Raw genomic sequence first — 23437 nt, forward strand, 5'->3', positions numbered from 1 at the left:
TGCGAGTGATTATTTTATAAGAATTGTAAATGAGTAATAGTGGTTATGTTATTCCAAACAAGATTTTAACATGCATATGTTCTAAGTATAAATACATTACACATACGTGATATATATACACATAAACATGTGTATATTTTTTTATATCGGTAGCTTCGTAATCGATGAAGAAAACTTAGTTCGTTTGGTGATACTTATTGTGCAAGAGAGAGAAGAGAGAGAGAGAGAGAGAGAGAGAGAGAGAGAGAGAGAGAGAGAGAGAGAGAGAGAGAGAGAGAGAAAGAACGAAAGAAGAGACAGACAAACAAAGAGAAAGATAGAGATAGAGATAGAGATCGTGTGTGTGTGTGAGAGAGAGAGAGAGAGAGAGAGAGAGAGAGAGAGAGAGAGAGAGAGAGAGAAGTATAGAAACGATAAAAGGCGCAGAGGGCCAGTACGATTCTGGAAGGTGGTAGGAGATAAGCGTTGGTGGATAGAGGGAAAAGGGGGGTGGGAGCGATGCTGAGCGTCGGGACGCCTACATTCGCCTCAGTTACCGCCCAGACTGTGCCGCAAGCGATTCGCGTCCTTTCGTTTGCTCCTCCTTTCTCTTTCACGTTCATCTTTTCGTACATACATATATACGTGTACATATATATACACACACACACACACCTATATACATATATCTCATTAGGTTAATTGTGAATTTGTATTAGAGAAAAACGAAACAAAAAAAGCAACAGAAAAGATAGAGAAGAGTAAAGCATCGTATAAAGTTTTTGCGAATGATCTCACACACTCACAATTTTTCTACGTGTTCCTCGGTGAAATTGACGACGTTCATTTTACACGACGATTCGGATTGTTTTTCACAAGTAACAAAATCGTGATAATACACATTCGTCGACGTGTTGTTAATCTTGCTGTTGCTGTTACTACTGTTTGGCGTGGTTGTTAAAATATCGAAACAATCGGTGCACGAAGTGATTTTTTCGATCAAGCCGAGCATAGGGCGGGGGTGCAAAAGACTAGTTTACGAAGTGGCACCGAGGTGGAGGCTTCTCGGACGAATTCCGTGGCTAGCGGTTTCCTCTGGAGGCGCTCAGAAAACAGTCAAGATCCATCGCTGCTCGGAGATGTCGGAAAGTCAAGGTCAGTCAACGATCCGAACATCGATATGTATGATCCGATCGTGAGAGTGATCTTCACGCATGATTTAAGTTTTTCATTCCAATTTTTCCTTTTGTTTTTTTTTTTTTTTTTTATTGTTTTCTTTCTTTCATTAATACAACAATGGAAAACGTAGAAATAATAATAATAGTAATGATGATGATGATGATGATGATGATGATGATAATGACGACGATATATAGTGATGATAGTAATAATAGTAATAGTAATAGTATTAATAGTAATAAAAATAATAACAATAATAATAATGATAACAATAACAAAAATTGTAATGTGTTACAACAAAAGTTTGTGAGAAATATGAAAGGACTTTTGAAAGGTATTCATTTTTTATTGCTCGAGTTTTTATTGATGATTCAGAAAAGCGAAAACTTTACAATTTATTCGAATAAAGAAGTTGAAGAAAGAGAAGTGGTGGAAGAAGTTCTTAAGTTCTTAAAAACAAAGTTAAAAATTACGAGGAAATCCGATGTAGAAAGTAATGTCGTGGACGGATCATATTCTTTTCCACGTGACGAGAGTGAATGGGTGGTGGGGTAGTGTTGTTTTGCTACTACCGATGGTGTAGTAGCAATTCTGGGAGAAGATTTCCGCGGGAGACAAATTTAGTAAACTTTCGACGTTATTTAAAAACCATACCTTCCTTTTTTTTCTTCTTTCTCTGCCTCTATCCGTCTCTGTTTCTTTTTATAGGATCGTTTCAGTGTTCTGATTTATATATCGCGACAAATTTTATACCTAGTGGAAATTTGTTGGGAAAAGATGAGAGATGGGGATAGCGGGCATTTTTTAAAAATTTAATTCTCATGCATCAACGTAACTTTGTCCGACGGCTAAGCTTTTCGATTCTTTTCTTTATTGTTAGTCTTCTTAACGTTGCTTATCGTAACTCTCGTTCATCATCGTGTCGCAAACATGAGAATATTTATGAATGTAGGAAAACGTGAGTACACCTGTATGTAAATAGATACCTATTTACAAAAACGAATATGTATATTTACGGTACAAATCGTGAGAGAACAGAAGCCATTTTATCGCACGTCGTGTGTATATATATGCGTATGCGTGTGTGTGTGTGTGTATAGGTATATACGCGTACATAAGTATATATGTGACAAATGTACCTGTTGGTTTTTACTGGAGATGACTTTTAAAATTGCTAAAATAATACTCGGAAGTTTTTCATTGTTTACAGTCATATTAGAAAGATACATGGAGATCGATGTTGTCTTCTCGACATATCCTTTTCCACTAGAGAAAATAGCCTTTCGTAGCAATCTGGACGTTATCTCGAAAAAGATTCGTGAACGGTCGTGCACATACGGTTAACTTCTGAAAATGCGAACCAATTTTTCTCCGTTTAGCTATACGTTCCTTTATTTTTCTTCGAAAGCTCGAAAATCCTGTCGTATTACGGGAAAAGTTTTCTGATTTTAGTCGATTATGAACTTGCGAAAGAGGAGGAAGAGAAATAATCGTGAGACAAAGGGTGACAGGTACGAGATTTATCGCGAAAATAGGAAACGTCAAAATAATTTTAATTAAGTCGTCACGGTGTTAATCTTAGTTTGTTCCAAGTTGCTTCGCGATCAACCCAAAGAAATTGAAGTTCGAGAATGTTAGCCGATAATTGGAGATCGAACCCTTGGGATGTAAGCTTTTGGAGATAGATGTTGGGAATGTCAAGATAGTTAGAAAGAAATAAAGAAAAAGATAGCGTAGGTTTCTTGTTCTTTATAAAAGATCTTTTCGGTGATCAGGATTAATTGGATGTTCGTATCAAAGAAGAAAGAGAGAACGAAGAGATATATAGTAATTAAGGGCGAAGGTCGAGATGATTGAAGTAAACTGGTACGTTATCGATATGTGTCGATGTGTGTTGATGTATGAACGCGTTAAGAGAATTCTAGTCGAGAAAACATAGTGTGGGTCGATAATAGTGGTGCAATCGAAAAGAAGTTGTTTAGATTTAAAAAAAATTTTGTAGCCTCTTCGCGCAATTTTACTATGGTTACTAAATCTTATAGATACAAAATGCGTATCGTTCACAAAAAGAAAGAAAAAAGAGAAAGAAAAGATAGAATTGTAACGTGTTAAAAATTTTATAATGCTACGTGTGTCTCGTGATATATGATGTCATTTGTTAGTAGCAAATTACTCGTAAATTTTCATTCATTTTTTACGCACGGCTACATCTTGCATACTCTTTTTCTTCTTGTGCACGCGATCATGCGTGACACAATTTGCGAAGATACGTTATTTTTCTCTCTCTATCTTTGGATTGTAATCGAAGTAAAATTTGAAAAAAACATGGACTGAGATTATCGTTGCATTAAGGTGGTAATCGAGTGAAAAGAATTATTTGTGTGATCTAGGGAATAAAGAGAAAAAAAATTTTTTTAATCTGTACCTTGGCATAGTTAGTTCGTGACGTCGCAAGTAAATCGTTCGCTTAAAAAGAATTCCTTTTTGCTCGGTTAGATAAGAATATCAGAATGTCCGTGCTACGTATAGAGAAGAATAGAAATAAAAATAAAAAGAGAGACTGAGATAGAGGGTAGTATTGAAAGGGGAAGGAAATGGTTGCCACTTGCTTGTTACGGACATGAAATACACGTAATAGAACGTCCACCGGTTTTCTTTCACGCAGGACTGCTAGGAAACGAATAAGAAGAAAAAGGAGAAGAGGAAAAGGTCAAATAGAAGGGGTCGCTTCGTGGAAAGTCTGAAAAATACACTTCGTTTCAAACGTAACTTTCTTTCTTTTTACTTTTTTTTCTTTTCTTTCTTCCCCCCCCCCCTTTTTTTTAACAAAACTACACTTTTTCCGTTCATTTATCAAAAGACAGAGAATTGAAAACGATAGCGAATCTATGTGCATTTTTTTTCTCTCTAACTAATATTATATTTGTATAACTTTACGTACTATTATTTTACTTACTGATATTTTATTCTTCTTACTACCATTTTATTATTTTACTGTTACTGCTATGTTACTGCTATCGGACTGTAGTATTTTAATTTTTTTTGTTTATTTGTTTTTTATATCCTTACGTATGTTTAGTCTCTTTCCTGTATAAAAGAGAGATTTGAAATACGCATATTGTGTTGTCCTTACTGTCGTCGAACAAAACGATCAAGAAAGTCTAATTATTATTCTTGGCGCGTCGATCGTAAATTTCGCGCTCGTTTATAGTCCACAACCACTCACGTTTTCCTGGTTATTGTACTCTCGTCTCGCGAATGTTTAATCGTTTAAACGATTTTTAAGCGTCCACAACGACGACGTATATCGATGTATATCGTAATTACGGGGCGAACGTTTAATTGATCGTAACGATGACACGACACGCGCGTTAATTTCAACGATTTACCAGGAATTTCCACGTGTTACCATTTGAAATTATTTTTATTTCTTCTAAATTTATAGATCTATGTATTTATATATTGTTCGAATATCCATCTCTTTCTCTTTCTTTCTAGCTTTAATACCATCTCCTTTTCCTAAATAAGCCGTCGCAATGCAATTTCTGGTCTCGCGAGTACAGTATGACAATAGCGTAGCTCTTATCATGCACGTAGGACACGAAGGAGAAACTTCGTCGTAAATTTGAGCCCTATTTCACTTAATTACCACGCCTTTTAGTATCCTCTCGACAATAATTACAATCGGACTTCCAAAATAATTAACGAATGAAAAGTCACGAATGTTGCGATATAAAGTATATAATTCTTCTGTTTCTTCTTCCTTTTCATTCTTCTTTTCTTCTTACTTGTCTCGGTAAGATGATAAATTGAAATTTATAATTGATTGCAATTTTGGGATAGTTCATTTAGCGGTTAAGATTTCGATTGATTTTATACGCGAAATCAAGATTATTTTATTTTCAATGAAAGCTTCCATTAGTGAAAGCTATTTCCCTCTTTCTCTTTCTCTCTCTTTCTTCCTTTGTAAAGCCATCGTAAACATTGCACTCTGAAAGCGTGATTACGCGGATTCCACTGTAGTATCAATCTCTTACCGGGTGTCTATTAAGAGTTGGTTGAAAGAAATAGAGATAGAAGAGAGTTGTAGAACGTTATATTTCAAAAGTAAGAATGAAAGGATTGTACGAAAGTATTTTTTAGTCTACAAACGAACTATAGGTACACACATGTACTATACAGATACAAGCTTTCGAGATGGTGCATCCATCTTGTCGCGGAGTGATTGTTAGTGTGAGTGATAGGTATTACAAAGGAAAACCGATGCTTGTTATTCGAGAGCCATTAAAAAGTTCTACGACCTGTGATCTTCGTTGCTTATATCATACGGATCGAAATCGCTCGAGGTTCGTGAATATTTAAACCGTTTTAATTCTTCCCAAGTAAACGCATTAAGATTCTAAAACAAATTTTCATATGAAAATTTTCTTATGCATATATGTATATATATATTTTTTTTTCTGAATATTGATATCTCTTGTAAAGATTTATTGCAATTCGATAGCTTACGAATTTTTTCGATATACTATTTTTGTTTTTTATCTGATTTCCAAATAAATACATAACTAGTTACGTTGAAACGATTCGGAGGGATGCCACAACCATGTTGAATTTATGTTCCATATTTACATGTTTTTCTATTAGATCGAGATACAAAGAATTGCGTTCGTTTGTTACGTAAATCATTGACGTAATAGTGAATGAAAAATATTCTAGAGTATTCCAAACTACGTAATAGGGATAAGACTAGTCGAAGGGAGGTACTACAGATCGTGTTCATTCATCTTTGTCAATACGGTAATTACATTTATGTATCACGCTTACACGAATGTCTATGCTTCCTGAAGTAATTACATGTCCTTCGGCTTAATGATAGGACACATGCTCTCTTTCATTATAATCTAGCATTACGTTAATTGCATGCTGAGCGTGCGTTCGTCGCGAGGACACGATGATCGAAGGATTATTTCTTAACACCCTTGAGATTTGCACGTATAAAATCAATCAAAAGAATTTAAAAGAAATTTTAATTTCTCTTGAGAAAAATGAAATATTTTTTAGATCAATAATCTGGTTGTTTTCATTCATTTATGTGCATGATTCTAGATAAACGAAAGAACGATCGTGATTTTATAAGAAATAATCCTTCGGTTTTGTTCTTATTCGTTATCATTTTACTTATCAAGATCTTAGAATGCTGCTGAAAGGATTACACATTCACAGAAGACACGTGGCCTACTTTCTAATGATATTAACGTGTTGGTGTAAGCGTGCATATCGCGTAGTAGCTTGCAGGCTTTCATAGATTGCGTATGATAATGTGTCCTCAGGCTAATTTCTACCCCATCCATTCGTTCAAGAGCTATTACCAGGTGACAAATTAGCTGGGTTGTCTGTAAATTAACCATAAAGCCACTAGCATCCTAATTCATTCCCGCGATGTAATTATTAACCCATTGTAACGTATTTAACAAGTAAATACATTCTACAAGCTTTTTAGTGAATTTGTGGCGAACTAGTAAAAACGTGTTAACGAGGAGGAATGAAATACGTTTCGTTGCTTTAATGATCGGAATATCAACGATAAATCAAGTGCTGTGTGTAATGTCCATATATATATATATATATCTACATGCATACAAGTGTCGTTGCAATTCTCATATATCCTTTTACCTTTTTTAATCGATCAATTTTTCCGAATATTATATACTGAGAGAAGAGAGAAAGATAGAAGTTCAACTATCATAGAAAACGAATGACAGCAGTGTCGATATTTCTGATTTCTACATAAAACTTCAATACCATGATGTATGTATCGCGTTACGTTTAGCTGTGATCAGTTTTGACGCGTTTACTCGCGAGTTTGCTGTACACCTATCAGCTAAAAATATGCGAGAGTCTTCTTAGATAGACGTTTCCTGTCTCTGAACGTTTTCTCCTTTGATGTCGTTGATCAATCGCGTCATTCGATTTTTTATTCTCGTATTCATCGAACGAAGAAAATACACAGGTAGAAAGTTTGATCGTCGCGTTTACAATAATCAAATTTTCACGATGAAAATTTCCTTCGGTTTCATATATCGTCCTCGGCGAAACTATTTTTTAACGATAAGGTACTTTGTCTTGGTAGTTGAAGGTTCTTTCATCGATCTTTTTAAGAATTTAAACGAACGAATCCCCTTTTCACGCTGTTTCTTCATCGTCGATCCTCATTGATGGAACTCTTATTGTCCTATTTCCATACTTCATCGAGCGAATCGAGGTTACAGAAGCACTCAATTATTTGGGTCATCCAGAACTCCTTTATACCGTGACCGTCGAGAGTTCTCAAAGTGATTTAGCATCGATAATAAACAGTTTTTTTGCATTTCCGACGATACTTTCTTTTCGTTAAAGTACATTCATATAGCAGCCGACGGCGTGAGAAAGAAATTCATATTCTCTCTCTCTCTCTCTCTCTCTCTTTCTTTCTTCCTGTCTTTTTTATACTCTCTTTTTAATTTTTTTCTTTTCCCTGTTAAGCTTGAAAAATAGCCAGCTTTCAGGAACGTACACAAATTCGGGAGTATCTCGAGAAAAATAATCAAATACCTTCTCTACGATCGATAACGTCGAAAGTATAGCGAACCTTTTCTTTCGATGGATGATTTGTTCCAGCTCCGCTATTTTCTTTTTTCCTTTGATCGTGAATAGTTTGCATTGTAGAACGAAGTTCGTTTTGTCTTTCTTTCTTTCTTTCTTTTTTTTATCGGATTTAACGAATTTCAGGACATTTGTGTGAAATGATCGATCGAAAGATAGGAGTAAAGATAAGATAAAGGAAAAAAATATGATAGTGAGAAAGAGAGAGAAAGGGAGAAAGATTTACAGTATAAATCGGATTTACCTGTCGTCTACAGAGATATGGACTACATTCTGTATACTTCTGTATCATAGTATTCGCGTCTATAAGCTATCGAGCCTGCTATTTGCATGCGTGCAATTTACATATGGGAACCAATGCGAATGCAAATTAGACGAGATGTCCTGGTCAATAGTGAATATAGACCAGTCACGAAATACCGAACTTTCGGTTTCGTTGCTCGATAAAATTCGTTAGAAAAATAATAGTATTGTATAGTGTATTACTATGGGTTATCGTGATAATATCTATGAAAAATAGTAATAGAATCTGATAAGATTTCTTTTCTATCTTGTATTATATTTTCGTGATTTATATGCATATATATATATTTTTTTATTATAATTAACATTTATTCATATTTATCTCAACCATAATTGCAATGTTGAAACATTCGTTTATAATGATTTTTATTATATATATATTTTTTTAATTTCACATTATTTTATCGTAAATCGATGTAACGAGAAGTAAATGAAACGCTTAATTTTTTTTTAAATGTTTGATTATTATTGTTTCTTAGCGTACATGTATACGAAAGGAAATCGAATATTATCTATTGTCTTTGAATTCGACGAATAGATAAACAAGAAATTAGTTTTGTTTTGTTAATTATTGTGAAATAATGAAACAGTGGTCGTAAAATAAGATGAATATTAATAAGGAGCTAATAGTCTTCTTTGGCGATTGTTAGACGGGTTACGGTTTGTTACGGAACTTGGTATCTAACGTAAACCAATAACAAGCACAGGCGGAACATGCAAGAAGTAAAATTACATTTCTCTATGGACTAGTTAGTTCTATTAAGGATATAGCGAAATTTGCGATGGTGATTATATTACCACTGGACTGCAGGTTAGCCTTTAACTTTAACCACAGAAGTATGCTGCTTCTGTACCTTCTCGTCATTTTTATTAAGGGTTATCATGTTTAGAAGAGAGGAGAACGAAAGAGAAGCCTTTGTGAATCAGAACTTTTGCAGCCTTTCGAGTGTACCGCTGCAAGGGTTTTTTCAAATTGGAAGAAAAGTAGGGGTGAGAGAGAGGGTGAGAGGGAGAGAGGGAGCGAGAGTGAGAGAGGGAGAGAGGAAGAAGATGTAAAGAAAAAGAAATATAAATCGAAACCCTCTCTTCGATTTGTTTTCACGTTTTCATCGAAATAGAAGCTCTACGAGGTACATAAATACAAACATCGTAGTCGTCGTCTTCCTCTTCTTGTTCTCCCTTTACTTCGTACACGATATGGAACAAAAAAAAATATTAGATGGGAAAGTAACAAATATGACTTTACTTTTTTCTTTTTTTACATTGAAATTTTATTTATTATTTTCCCTTTATATACATACAACACATAAATATGCCGGTAACATCGTTCTAGTTTCTAAACTCGATTTTTCACTTTATTCTTTTCCAACAAAGGATCTTCAAAGAAAAAGACGAAGAGAGAGAGAGAGAGAGAGAGAGAGAGAGAGAGAGAGAGAGAGAGAGACAATCCTCTTTGTATCATGGTGCATCTCTTTGATGACGAAGTAATTTGCAAATCGATGATCCCTCGTAATTCTTAGGAGGTTTTTATCATCTTCTTTTGAAGGCGTTCGTTTGTTGCATTGTAAAAGATAAGCATTGTTTTCTCGAGAAGCTGTTACAGCAAAATGGACAAGTAAAAAGAAAAATGAAAAAAGAAATAAGAAATAAGAAAGGAAGAGAAAAGGAGTAGAAAAAGATTATTAGTGTTCTTCTTCGTTCAACTTTCCCTTTCGAAAGGGATCGCATCCTCAAGGAGAACTCGCGAGAAGTCGACTGGCGTCGGCAAACGTGGAAGGCGTCGCGACGCATAGCCCAGCAGCGTCGACGCCCCAGAGCGACGCCATCCTCATTGATTCCCTCCACCCATTTCGTTGCTCTCTCTCCCTTTCTCTCTCTCTCTCTCTTTCTCTCTTTCTCTTTCTCTTTCTCTTTATCTTTCTTCCTTCATCCTTCCTGCTCCTTTGTTAAATTTACCGCCTTGGAATCAACTCAACGAGTTCGATGTGAACACGAAAACGAGCCACTGACCGGAAATTTAACTAGGTGTTCATTTTACAAACGTACGTTTCTTTAACCACAAATCCCATATTTTTTTCTTTTTTAATATCTTCGATTCGTATCGAATATGGTCGTCGTCCTTTTTCTGTATTGTTCAATTTCGTCGGAATGAAAATTTAATATTACAGTATTAGCGAGACACTTATTCTGTCGTTCTTATTATTACATCGCAATCGAAATTTGTTGATAATTAGATAAAAAAGAGTTTGAGACAAATAAGGGAAATATATAAGATAAATTTCTTGGGGACTGCGGTGGATTAATAAATGAGCATTTTTTTTTTATAAAAGAATTGCATCTTTTCAATGTACACGCAAGAATGTTCTATCGCAAGAGTACTTTCATGTAACTGATTTCGATTTATGCGACGTGTCTTTATTAAAAGTTATACGCTAAAATCGAGAGGATCTCTCTAAAGCCATTCGTAATTAGTTACTCCGGTTAGAGCTTATTTCCATTTATGAAATATATTTCTCAGGAAGAGAGATAATTATGTGCGTTCTATTAAAACATAATCGTACGTGATATGAAATTTTAAGCGATTAATAAAATATGCTAGCAAATTTGTTGAACAGACTTACTTTTTTTACCGTAGATTACTTTCTAAATAAAACTATTCATACAAAAGAAAAAAGAAATGAACTTCTTCATTTGCACCATTTCAAAGGTAGAAACGCAATCGAGCGTATATCACAATTCGGAACTTGTTGCTCTGGAACGTATCCAGTTACAATTACAATACTTATTCGATCGATAGAACACTGTCGTGTTTATTGTCTGCGGAACAATATTCGAACGTGAATTTCGATTTTTATTTCGATACGTTATGTGTTTTAACGAAATTTATGAGAAAACAAAGCGTAGACCTCGACTGGCTGCTAGTAGAAAACAAAAGTATTAATTAAAATTTATTACATATCTTCACTTTTTCATTGGGAAAAAAGAATAAATAAATAAAAATCAAAGCGTGCAAGGATCAAAGAAAGGATAAAAAACAAAAGGATACATAACATATTCGTGTTTTCATGCATTTTATATTCCGGAACATGCGAAAATACAAGAGTCGAAAGAAACTCGTTCTTGTATTTAGTCGGAAAGTAGAGGATACTCTTTCATCAAGGACGTAATATTTCTTGTCGTTTCGCAAAACACAATGGTGTCGGGCTGATTTTGATACGTGGGTAGCAGGCACGTATGCATATACATGCATAGGACCCAGTGATGTGATACAAGTTGTACCTCGTATAATCCGTGCTTTGAATTGGTGCTGCATTGCAGTGGAATGTATATGTTGTTGCAAACATATATATGCACACACATACACATACATACACATACACGTAACATACGTATTCGTATTACTAGCTACATAATCCATCCGTCAACATAAGCATATGTAATTCTCGTATTATGGTCCCTTTTCTTCATTGCAGTATTAACTACAAGTGCTGCATCTTTCCAAGTGGAGAAACCGTCGAATCGTCGTCTTTGTCTTCCATTGTTGTTGACAGCATTAGGGTTGGATTTTCGAGAACAAGAGAGATGTTCGTCGATCTGACGTGTCTAGTGAGGAGATCTTTAAGCAGATCTTCTCTTTTTTTCACACCATTCATTTTCTTTGTGTTCTCATCTATGTCTTTCTCACACTCGATCATTCTCTCCTTATTCTTTCGACGAAAGAATCCTCGTCAAAGCTGTTCGAATCCTATCGATTCTATAGCTACGACAAAGAGCACGTTGTGCCTGCAGCGAAAATAGAATTTAATATCGGGTGGCCGTGTAAATAGCATTGAGTCTCGCTGACACGATCGTTTGGTTAGTAATAATACTTATACGGAACTCTCACGTCACTTTTCTCTCTCTCTCTCTCTCTCTCTCTCTCTCTCTTTCTCTCTTCCTCCCTCTCTATTTTTTTCTCCCTTTTATTCAACCACCAGCCTGTAATCATTCATTTAATATCTTTTACCCAAGAGAGCCTAATTCCTGCGGTTTAAGATAAAAAACCTCTATAGTCCAGGCTCGTATAACATCGCTGGAAATTAATTAATTTGACGGAGAATTCGCGTAGTAATGCTTTCTTTTTTTTTTAATTTTTTTTTTTTTTTACATCATCAAGAGAACAAGGCCGACGTCAATTTTTTATAATCTTCCTTTCCTTTTTTTCTTTATCTCTGTCTTTCTTCCTTTTGTTCTTCAGTTTCTTTTCGACCGTCGATCATCGCTTTGGCGATGGGGACAGCTTTTATTTCAGAAAAGTGTCGACCTTTTCCTTACTCCCTCTTTCTAAATGTACCTTTTACGGATGCTTCGTAATCAGAGATCGAGCATAGAGAGACAGAGAGAGATAGCGACAGATAGAGAGGAAGAGAGAAAGAGAATTCGATTATATCGTTATTAATTGCATCGTGGGCGGGTTACACGAAGCGAAAGTGAAATCTACGCTCTGAGCGACTACACGCCATTGGCAGTAATTAAGTCGGCTGGATATTGAATCGGTAGTACGAACATGAAAGGAAAAGTTACCTTCCCCTATCGGATAGTTCGGATACGATGAACCGTTCAAAGGATGTTAACTTGCGGTATCAATTCGATCGAAATACATCGTTCCACGCTTCGTTTCGCATACCTTCTTTATCATTTTTTCTTATCTTTTTTGTCTACTTTTTTCTTTGTTCTGTTTTCTCCAATAAAATTTTTTTTTCTCTTTTTTTTTTCTATGATACTCCAAGATGACATGTATGATTAATGATGTTATTAGATTCACCGTCGAATTGGATTCAACGTTTCATCGTTAAAGAATGTCGAAGTTTGAGGTTCGATTAAAAATACAGGTAAAAGTTCGATCTCATGTCATAGGATGTGTAATATATTAGTTATTGTTATAGAGATATTAGTAAAATAAAAGAGACTTATGAGTCTGAAAGTAGAGAAAAGCATGATATTAACTTAAATGGTTTGAAAAATCAAAAGTAATTCATCGTAGAGTTAGATGAAGGAAAATTGAGATGAAGAGCGTTTCCCCTCGTAATTCGTCCGGCTCTTGTGGGATACTTTGTAAATAGCGGTACTCGCTTACCAAAGTCTTACCTCGCCGAAGCTTTACATAGTATGTATTGTACATGTATATGTACATATATATATATATATATATATATATATATATATATATATACACACAGATACATGCATATATATATATATCTATTATACGCGACGATGGTGGAACCTGCTTGAGAAGTTAGTTGGCTTACCTCGTATATACCATTTCTATCAGGATATTTACACGCGCATACAAAGTGTCATCACTTTATAATGATTTTTCGTTTGTACACGTAGCGATTCGATAAACAACGCGAACAGGTTTGTTCGATAAATTCGAAATTATTTCGTGATAGGAAAAATCTTCGTTATTTTTTCTTTTTTTTTCGTTTGTTTCTTTTTTCCTTTTGTTTGTTCGTTTGTCGTGCATTCGTTGTGATCGATACGTACGAAAGAGCAAGGGAAATACGTTTCTCTATAGATCGTTCGAAACACATATTTTTTATCGAATTCTCACGAGACCGTCCCAATTATATTAATATTTACACGAAGAAACAGGATCGAAAATCGAGTTAGGGATTTACATTATCGTATGTAACAGATTGCTCGAGTGGATAATCGATTGTATCGAAGTTAATTCGATCTATAAGTAGATACAGACATGTGTATAATCATATTCGTATTTACATACATATATACATACATATATATATATATATACACACACACACATATATATACATATTTGTTATTAAAGAACTTGATGTCAACCATCGATAAAAGCATAATACATGCAGAGGTGTACACATAGCATTAACGTAGCTCGTAAATTCTTCGAAAGTTGTTATCACAGTCTCTGATCGTTTCGTTAATACAATTACGATGAAAACCTAGATTAATCGCCTTAAAATCTTTCGCACGGTAGATGCAAACCGAATGAGATTTATTTAATTATTTGATTTATATCGGTTATTCGTATGACGACGAACGGAAAAAGATGATTTATTTTCCAATTAAAATGAGGCTATCGCGGTCAGCATAGAATATTTTTTTCAACTAGCCAAATAACTCTCGTGTAACGTTGCCTCGCTCATATTCTAACTTTCGAACAAATTCATGAAATATTGCCTTACAAGGACTAACATTCTCGTCGACGTATGTATTACGTATACTTATACTCGCTGTTCGAAATTAGAAAGCAAAGTTTCACGGTAGGCCGTAAGTTTTTTAATTTTCGAGAGAAATTTTAATATCGACCACTTGCTTTTTTCTATTTTATTTTCTTCTTCTTCTTCTTTTTTTCTTTTTCTATTATGAAAGAATTTTTCGTACTGTGGCATGCATTTTTACATAAGGAGAAAGAGAGATGGATAGAGGGATAGAGAGCGAGAGAGGGAGAGAGAGAGAGAGAGAGAGAGAGAGAGAGAGAGAGAGAGGGATAGACGAACGAAGCTTGAGTAGGTTCAAGTAGGTCTACCAACCCCAACTTATTTGTATACATCCGTCTAACAAACGAGAACAAACGAGCATTGCCATGTATTCGCTTTAGGGATGGCGACGTGCACCGTATGTCAAGACAAGAGCATCTTCAAGGTTGGTCTTTCGTTTGTATTCGTGCTCTTTTAGCTCTTTTTCCTTTTTCTTTTTCTTCTTCTTTTACTTCATTTTACGTGAAAATTCGCTTTTATCTTTGTCTTGTTTTCTTTTCCTTTCTCTTTTTTCCCCTTATCCTTTCGTTAAGAAAATTCACGTGACGAGCATTGAAAGTTGTAAATTATTTGCTTTGGTTCATATATCTTGTGTACATATTTTGATCGTATCATGTTTATAATATAATATATGTATATATTTATTTATTTATTTACGTACGATTTGTCTGCAACATCTTAATATTTTAACCTTTAAACTTTATTCGAGATAGCAAACAGTTTTAAGAGATCGTTCAGACAGTTTAACTTTAATTTCGAAGTAGGTAGAATCGTACGAGTGATTCGTGGAGGATTCTAATGTAAGTGTGTCGAGGAGTTTCGTTGAACGAATACAACGGGTTCTTATACAGATACTTGAGAAATCAGCAACAGCTGTGGACGATTTTGCGAGGGAACAAATAGAGTCTACGGTGCATCTTTTTCACTAGAAAATTTTACAAGAAGATTTCTTTTCTATAATGTTTCAAATTATTGCCGAATATCAATCGTCTCTTTTCGTTCTTTATCCTTTAAAATGAACCTCGATCAAATTTTATGTATGCTTCGATATTATAACAATTTAAAATATCGTTTAAAACGAAACATGCTAGTAATAAATAATTCAATTTATTCCATCTACAAGGTCCAGAAGCTTATTTCGTGGATATCTATATATCGTGCTGACGTTTTTGAATTTTCGATCGAGTCAGTAGTATTCATGCGCGTGGTTTCGATTATAGGACATCGATACCGGGACGGGCATTTCATGACTCCAAGAGAATTAAGATAATCCTGGGAATCTGGGAGAAGATTCGATCCGACCATCGAATGGTCAGAGGTGTTGGAATTCAACGAAATTCCGAAACGATGTATCGCGTTTATATTAGAATCGTGATCCTAGGATTACATATTCCATAGAACGATATATCCGATTAGCAAAAGGAAAATTTCTCTGAAGCTAGAAGGTTAATCTTTTGTAGATAGTTTGCATGGTTAAAGCTTTGTATGGATAAGTGAAGTTAACAAACGATAACGAGAGTAAGAGAGAGAAAGAGAGAGAGAGAGAGAGAGGGAGTTTTGTTGGTTCTTTAAAAATTGTCTTGTTCCGTAAAGATACCCATTAAAGTTTACCATCTAAAGTCATCGATCCGATGGTACCCGTTAGAACGTTAGATCAAGTTCTTTAGCGAAGTTTTTCGAAACGAAATGAGTCTGAGCTAGATGACTCGTGGATTAGCAACGCGTAATTTTCTAGTTACTTTGGAAATCTCTTTTCACTCGTTATCGAGTGTTTTTCTTTCATCTTTTTTGGTCAAAAGGATTTTCATCTTTCTCTCTATCTTTCTTTTAATGTATTTCATATGTTCGCCTTGTTCTTTTTCGACTTAATCCTTCTAAAGCACTATTAAGGGTTTTACTCGAAGTACGAAAACGCGATAATCGTTTGAGATAGATAAAAATCGGAGAACCATTTTCTCTTGGAAGAACGCTAAAGTTCATGTTGCATCAGGAAACGCTTCCCGATGAAATTCTAGGAGATCGGTGATAGAGTATGTATACATAGTAGGTACTTCTCGAGTTTCTGGCCTTAACGTCGAACTGATAATATCTCTATTTTAAGTAACGATGAACCATTAGAAGACTAATATTATTCTAATCTTTTTACGATCATTTTTTATTTTTTTGAGATAAATTTTTATCAAGTACGTGCAAATTTTTTCTCTAGCTTTTTTTCCGTCGACTGAGCTGTTTGTTCGTGCGACATGAATGGTATATGTATAATATATTTTTTTTCTTCCTTCCTCCTTTTTCCTCTCTCTCTCTCTCTCTCTCTCTCTCTCTTTCTTTCCTCGTTTTAACAGACCGCGAAAGTAGAAACAAATGCATATAACCACGTTTCTGTACATAATTTCTTTTCTGTAAATCGTCTCGGAGGTAAAAAGACATTCCGCTCGGTTGACATTTTCGAAACCTTTTCTCGGCGAGCAACGGAAACAAGAAGGTAAAAGTAAGTGGTCCAAAATTGGTGCTTAGAAGCGAGAGGAAAGTAGCGGTGTAAGAAAGGATGAGCGAGAAACGTGGCTTATCTCGAACTCGAGGCGCGCAAAGTGCTTCCACTACTTTTACGTAGAGGTGGTAGAGGAGGAGAAGGAGGAGGAGGAAGAGGAAGAGGGAGGGAGAGGGTTAGGGAGACGATGGCGACGACGGACAAAGTCGAGCTCCACTTTGATATGGTCGAGATCTTTTCTCTTTTCTCATACGATTTACTTCCGGTAGATTTGGTGAATGCAGAACAAGCAGAGGAAACTAATTAGAGTTAACTGTTTGTTACTTTATTTGATCCGCGACCAAATTCCAGTCCAATTCTAAAATTAATTAGACGAAATTTCTCACCGTTTTGATATTAACTTTTATTTTATTTACTCGATCGTATTCGTTCGAAAATCGTTGATATCATTTCTGACGATTATTCATTTTATTTTATTTCGATTAAATTTGATTTTCTTTTTAAGACGTTCGTCCGTTATCCAAAAGTTTTCCGTGTCGATTTTTGTTATTCTATTTTCTTCTTTCTTCTTCCTCTTTTCTTTTTTTCTTTTTTTCATTTCTTTTTACTTTGTTCAAGGATAGGCATTATTTTTCAGTTTCTCTCGAAAATCTTCTTTTCTTGGTATCGCCGACATTAATCTCGTTCTTTCTGATGATCGATCAAAAACGGACTCTTGGGAAGAAGAATGCCAGACGGAAAACGGCAGACGTCCGCCTTGATTCTTTCCCGTTTGTTTAGACTGCGATGATTCGGTCGTTTAGACGGGCCCGTCTATAGGATACGAGGTGATTTATCTCGCGGTCGGTGCCTTTCTCTTCTATAGCGTCCTTCCTTTCGTTTCTTCTGTAGTTCGAGTTTTCTTACTTCGTTTCTCTCATTAAACGTATGAGGAATGACGTATGAAAAAGGGATTCATTAAACGATAAATGATATTCTCTTGGTATTCGTTGTTCCATCGTTGAATCATGACACGTCGGTACTTATATCTCTGGTAGAAGCTGGTGCAATTTCAAACTCTCTCTTGGACGATTAAAGCTTGATAATCACGAGCGTTAATTTTCGCCAACTCGTTGCTGGACTTCGTATAGAGGAGTGTCCACTCTCTATCAACGACGAAGTCTCGTTTATTTCCGTGGAAAGAGGATTATGTATAGTGAGAGAATTTCTGTCTCTGGGATGAGATTCGACGGGGTTAGTTAATGATTTAGAAAAGCTAAAAGGTAAGGATAAATAGAGATAGATAGATAGATAGATAGATAGATAGATAGATAGATAGAAAGGTAGATAGAAAGATAGATAGATAGAGGGGGGAGAGAGAGACAGATGGAGATAGACATAAAGCCGATTGTCGAGGATCAAGAATCAATGAGGCAAATTTTACGACGTAGGAGAAGAGGAGAGTAGAGGAAGAGAGAGAGAGAACGTCTCTATTAATTAATTTCTCCGGACGTCTCAATCGTACTCGGTTGAAGGCGATGGGAGAACGTTCGACATGCGATTGGCAGAATTTCGAGAGGAATAGCAGAACGGAAAGGGACGAGGGACGCGTTAGATCCGTCGAAATCGTGTCGTACTTTTGAACGACCGAGCCACGACTCTGAAGCCGATAGGTCGCACGATCGAAGACATTTTCTACGGATAAAACGTCGTCCTTCTGTCCTAACGCGTCGAATTTAAAAGGACTAATAAATCTCGTCGGATTTTATTCGAACTGGTTCGAATGATCGTTAATCTCGAAATCGTCGAGTCTATCGACTTTCGTAGAAAAATTACTTACTTGCTTAAGTGTTCTTCCTATCTTTGCTCGTCAATCGGTAACAGAGTCAATTTAAAGGAAAATTTTCTACGAGCTCGAGCAACCTCGTAGAAAATGAGATATAAAGGAAAAGTCTATGTTCGCAAGAGAGACATTAAAATGATTTTGTTAATTTCGTCAGGAAACGTACAGGAAGTAATTTTTTTTTCGAATGGAAAAATAATAAAAAGGGAAGATGTATCTAAGTAACTGCTGTTGTATAAATTGCGTTCGTTGACTGTAAACGTTTTACAAGAAGGAATAGTATTATGAGGAAAAGCAAGGATGAGTCAATATCTCGTGTTTGCTTTTCATTCGTAGCTTTGAACTTGCATCATACCCTTTCGTACAAGGTGTATTCGAGTGGAAACACGTTAATATCCGGTGGATGTAAAACGAACGTTTGCCACGAAATGTGGTCAAGAACTTTATATGTATATATATATATATATATATATATATATATATATATATATATATGTACGTGAGAGTTTGTGGGAAAGGAAAGAAAATGAAAAGAAAAATTGAATCCGTTTATGCATCTACATACTTATGTATATATATATATATTTACATATTGAGATGTTAAGAGAAACTAGTAAACAAATTCAATGAATTCATAAATGTATTTAAATTTCGAGAGTAATAAAAAGAGAGAGAGAGAGAGAGAGAGAGAGAGAGAGAGAGAGAGAGAGAGAGAGAGAAAGAGAGAAAGAAAGAAAAGCTATTTAATCATAGAATTTTTATATAGACTCTAAACGATTTTTTGATCACCGTTAATCCGCCACGTAATCCGCTTTAAAGGAAGCGCCTTTTAACGATGGCCCTTAGACGATTCTCTTTTCGCCAGCATCTATGAATACTCTCGGGATACTTCGATAATATGAAAGCGTCGTAGCAGAACGTTTACCAGCTTGTGATCAATTAATTCTAGTAGAGACGATTTTTCACGATAACACTCTTCCTACTGTTTTCGATCATTACATTGATTTATGAATAACAGAGGAATCGTGAGAAGAGAGACGACTAAAAACTTGTCCCATTTCTATAGTCGGTTAGATAAAAATCATGATTAATATAGGTGAATGTGTAACGTGCACGAAGTTTCGTGTCTCTTTCTCTCTCTCTCTCTCTTTGTCTCTCTTTTCTTTTTTTTTCCTTTTCTTTTTTCTTTTTTCTTTTTTTTTAATTATCGGAATAGTGAACCTTTTTTGTCTTTTCTTTTTAATTTCCGCATTTTTATAAGGATGCACGACATATTCGCACATTCTGTTTCATAATCTCGTGTGAAACATGTTATCTCTAATAAAATATATGATTCGTAACGTTCTTATAGCTTCGATTAAATCATCCATATGTATATATGTTGAGAAATTGTAGGGTCGACGTGATATCTCTGATAACACTATAGGTGATTGTAATAATCGATTCATCCAAGTGTCCTCGACAAGTGTCGGTAACGAGTGGAATAATTTCAATAACGATGAGTTCGTTCGTTCGTTCGATTTATAAATGGCTTAAATTAAAAAATTCCTTTAAAAGAATCATTTATTTTTTTCTTTCTTTTTCTTTTTTGTTCAATAAATTTTCCTTGATTTTGCGCTTGATAGATCTTACAAAACGATGTGCCATGAGAGTAATAACGTATAAGCAAGTCGAATATCATCAACTTTTTTTCCGTATATCATGAAGATAGGTATTTCGATGAGAGTTTTAGTGATCGTTCGAGGGAGCTCGTAACTGACCGCCATGAAAGTGTACGTAGGAAGTCGTCGTGCTATTCGTATGGTTTCTCACCTAAAAATAGGTATTATGTTTGAACACTCGCTCGGTAAATTCAAACTCTCTTTCTCATATATATATATATATATATATATATATATATATATATATAACGCATGTAAGATTTTCAAAGTGTATCTATCTAATTTTGAAATAATTTTGCGAAAAGTGTAAATCATTGGTTCGTACGTAACATGTCGGCGTAAAGTAAAATAACGTGTAGTTGATAAGTGACTAATTGTAATAAAGAGAAAGAGAGAGAGAGAGAGAAATAGAGAGAGATCGGCTATCCTTTCTTCTCTCTTCGAAATTCCCACAAAATCGAGGAAGAAAGATAGAAAATCGCGGTGAAAGTTTTGGCTTTAGTCCAGACGTACTACCACAAGTATCAACTTTTAGCATTTCGTACTATGAAACGCTTTAATTCAAATTATATGCAAATTCGACCGCAACCAGTTTCACGCCTTTAATTATAGTTCACTAGTCTAGAACTTTACGATCCTCTATCTTTTGTGGAGAAACGTTTGACGCGCATATAAATACTTTATTCCCATGATAATATGTACCTAAGTATGCACTTACCTACATATGTAACATATTTGTGAGCAAATGTGTTTAGGTATATGTATTTCTTTTTAAAGTAATCCCAAAAGAGAGGCAATTTTAGGAGAACGATTGTTGTACTCTCGTAAGAACGATATCTCCGGTAAGAAAGTTCTGGGTTTTTTCTTCTTTTTTTTTATTTAAACCGTACAACTTGTAGATCGCAATTTTTCATGAATTTTTATAGGGAACTAGATACGTAAATATCTCGCCAGAGTATTTTGCGTGGAATTTTTTTTTCTAAAAGAAAAGAGTTCCCGAATAAGTCACACTGTATGCTCTGTTAAACTCCAAACTATTATTACTATTATTATTACTGCAACTACTGTTAGAGTTACCGATCGTTCGAGTTGCGTGATTTATGATCGGTAATATGAAAGAAATCAATTTGTCTCCGCTTACCGAAATAAAATACTCTTTTTATTATCGTATCCCAGCGCGTTTTCAATCGCAAATATTTACACGATGGAATATACCTTGGAGCGGGTAACGAACACAATGGTTGTCTCTCTTTTGTTTTTCTCTTGGTAAAATTGTCGATAAAATGTCAATGAAAACAGCGTCGAGGTGTCAGATAGATAAATGTATATCGGCCCTTTATGGCAGTAAAAATAATAATGGGTAGATCGTAGGTAGGAACAGTGGTAGTAACAGGTTGATGTAGAGATAGCAACGAGAAGATTTCACGTTTCTATCCTTCACATAGCATTTTGATGAAGCTTTCATGTTCTACGTTTCATCCAACGAAGTATCTTGCTTTTCTTACCTATCTCATGGAAGATCAGCCGAGTCGTAGAGCTCACCGACCTCGAACATAATCCAGCTTGCATCAGCCTCGACTAAAACCGCACCGTGGCCTCTGATGAAGTCGTTACCGAAGTTACCTTCATTGTTAATATCTTGACGTAGTCTTCTTCGCTCAGGCGTATATACCTTCGTTTTTCTACATATTTTCACGATCATCTTTCATAAATTAATAAGCGTTTCGTACGACAATACGAATCCTTTGCTCGACGGATTAATTTTTATTTCTTTTATTTCTTATTGTTGTTGTTTATTTTTCTTTTCTTTGAAGGCTTTCATTTATTTCACGTTTATTTCGGCTACTTTGATCGTGACTTGGCTCGAATTTTAGAAACTTCTACGAATGTTGCTAATGCCTGTTCATATGTATTTTAAAAAGATTTTACAGGCTACACAGTTTCGAAATAAAATCTCGACTCGAGATCTCTTACGTATCTTGTCAGTCTCTCAATTTTCCACGGGAGATTACTTCCTCGAAGTTTCTTGAGAGATGTAATAGGTATATATATATATATATATATATATATATATATATATATATATATATATATATATATAGGTATATATATATTCGGACGTCGCAGATCGTCTAAACTTTTCTTTTAACGATACTTTCAAGGAGCTTGGGAAAAAGGATTTGGTACAAGGTGTTTGCTAATGCAAAGGACTCCTATACACTATTTTCACTTGCGTGCGAAATCTTTTTTCCGCGCCAACAGAATTTTCCATGCTACTCGCATCGTTTTCGCGTAAACTCTCGGGCGGGACAACGTTATTGATTTTTCGTTTAAGTGCCGCCCGAAAAATTGGCTTTCTTGTAAATATTTCCAGGCTACTATCTTTTCGAATAAAGGGGTAAAAAAGAAAGAGAGAAAGAGAGAAAGAAAAAGGAACAGAGAGAAAGAATGAGAGAGACAAAGTTGAGAGTGTGTCGTTTTATCTCTTTGTTTGATTTATGAACATCGAACGAACCAACGAACGAACGAACGAACGAACGAACGAACGAACGAACGTATGAACGAACGTATGAACGAACGTACGAGTACTGTTCCTATTCGTATCGATGCATTTTCCTCATTGCTTTACGATGCGACATTCGCGTGAGAGTCTTGCAGTTGGTGACCATTTTGTGAGAAGTTTCGTATGGAACGAATCAAAGATATTTTATTCCGTTTTTTATTTGATACTGAGTAACTATCAGAATGTAAAATTTAACAATATTCTATCACTGATCCTGGTTTTAGATATCGAATGAAAAAGAACTATTCTCTTTCAATAAAAATTACATAGCAATATACGAGAAAGATTATACGGAAATAATATTTAGCAATGGTCAATATATCGTAATAAACAGGATTATCAATAGTTTCCTGCGATCGTAAATATCGAATCTCCTGAAATATTTTTCGCTTGATTACACTTTCATTCAGAGCTCGGTGCAAGGATTGGTTTCGTGGCACCGAAAGAGCAAACGATATTCGATTGCGGTGCTTCCGAGAACAGAAATCCTCTGATCCGTGTTTTAGGAGAAAA

General features: G+C 35.2%; 1 protein-coding gene across 10 annotated transcripts in view; it reads left to right on the plus strand.

Moving 5' to 3' along the window:
- The window catches only part of LOC127064284 (transient receptor potential-gamma protein), a 71540-nt gene that overhangs the window by 1332 nt on the left and 46771 nt on the right, over positions 1-23437 (plus strand). For 2 of the 10 annotated variants that reach the window (XM_050995128.1, XM_050995124.1), the window contains exons 1-2: positions 507-1134; positions 12902-12974. The exons of 2 other annotated variants lie outside the window; for them this stretch is intronic. Coding sequence is in view for 5 of the 8 variants with exons in the window: in XM_050995124.1 (XP_050851081.1) it covers positions 12942-12974 (33 nt within the window). In the remaining 3 variants the exon portion in view is untranslated. Of the gene's footprint in view, positions 1-501; positions 1135-12901; positions 12975-23437 lie in introns of those variants that run through there. 6 more of the 10 variants (XM_050995129.1, XM_050995131.1, XM_050995127.1 and 3 more) reach the window with 4 other exon arrangements.

The sequence above is a fragment of the Vespula vulgaris genome, chromosome 5 (assembly GCF_905475345.1).
Source record: "Vespula vulgaris chromosome 5, iyVesVulg1.1, whole genome shotgun sequence".
NCBI classification, from domain to species: Eukaryota; Metazoa; Arthropoda; class Insecta; order Hymenoptera; family Vespidae; genus Vespula; species Vespula vulgaris.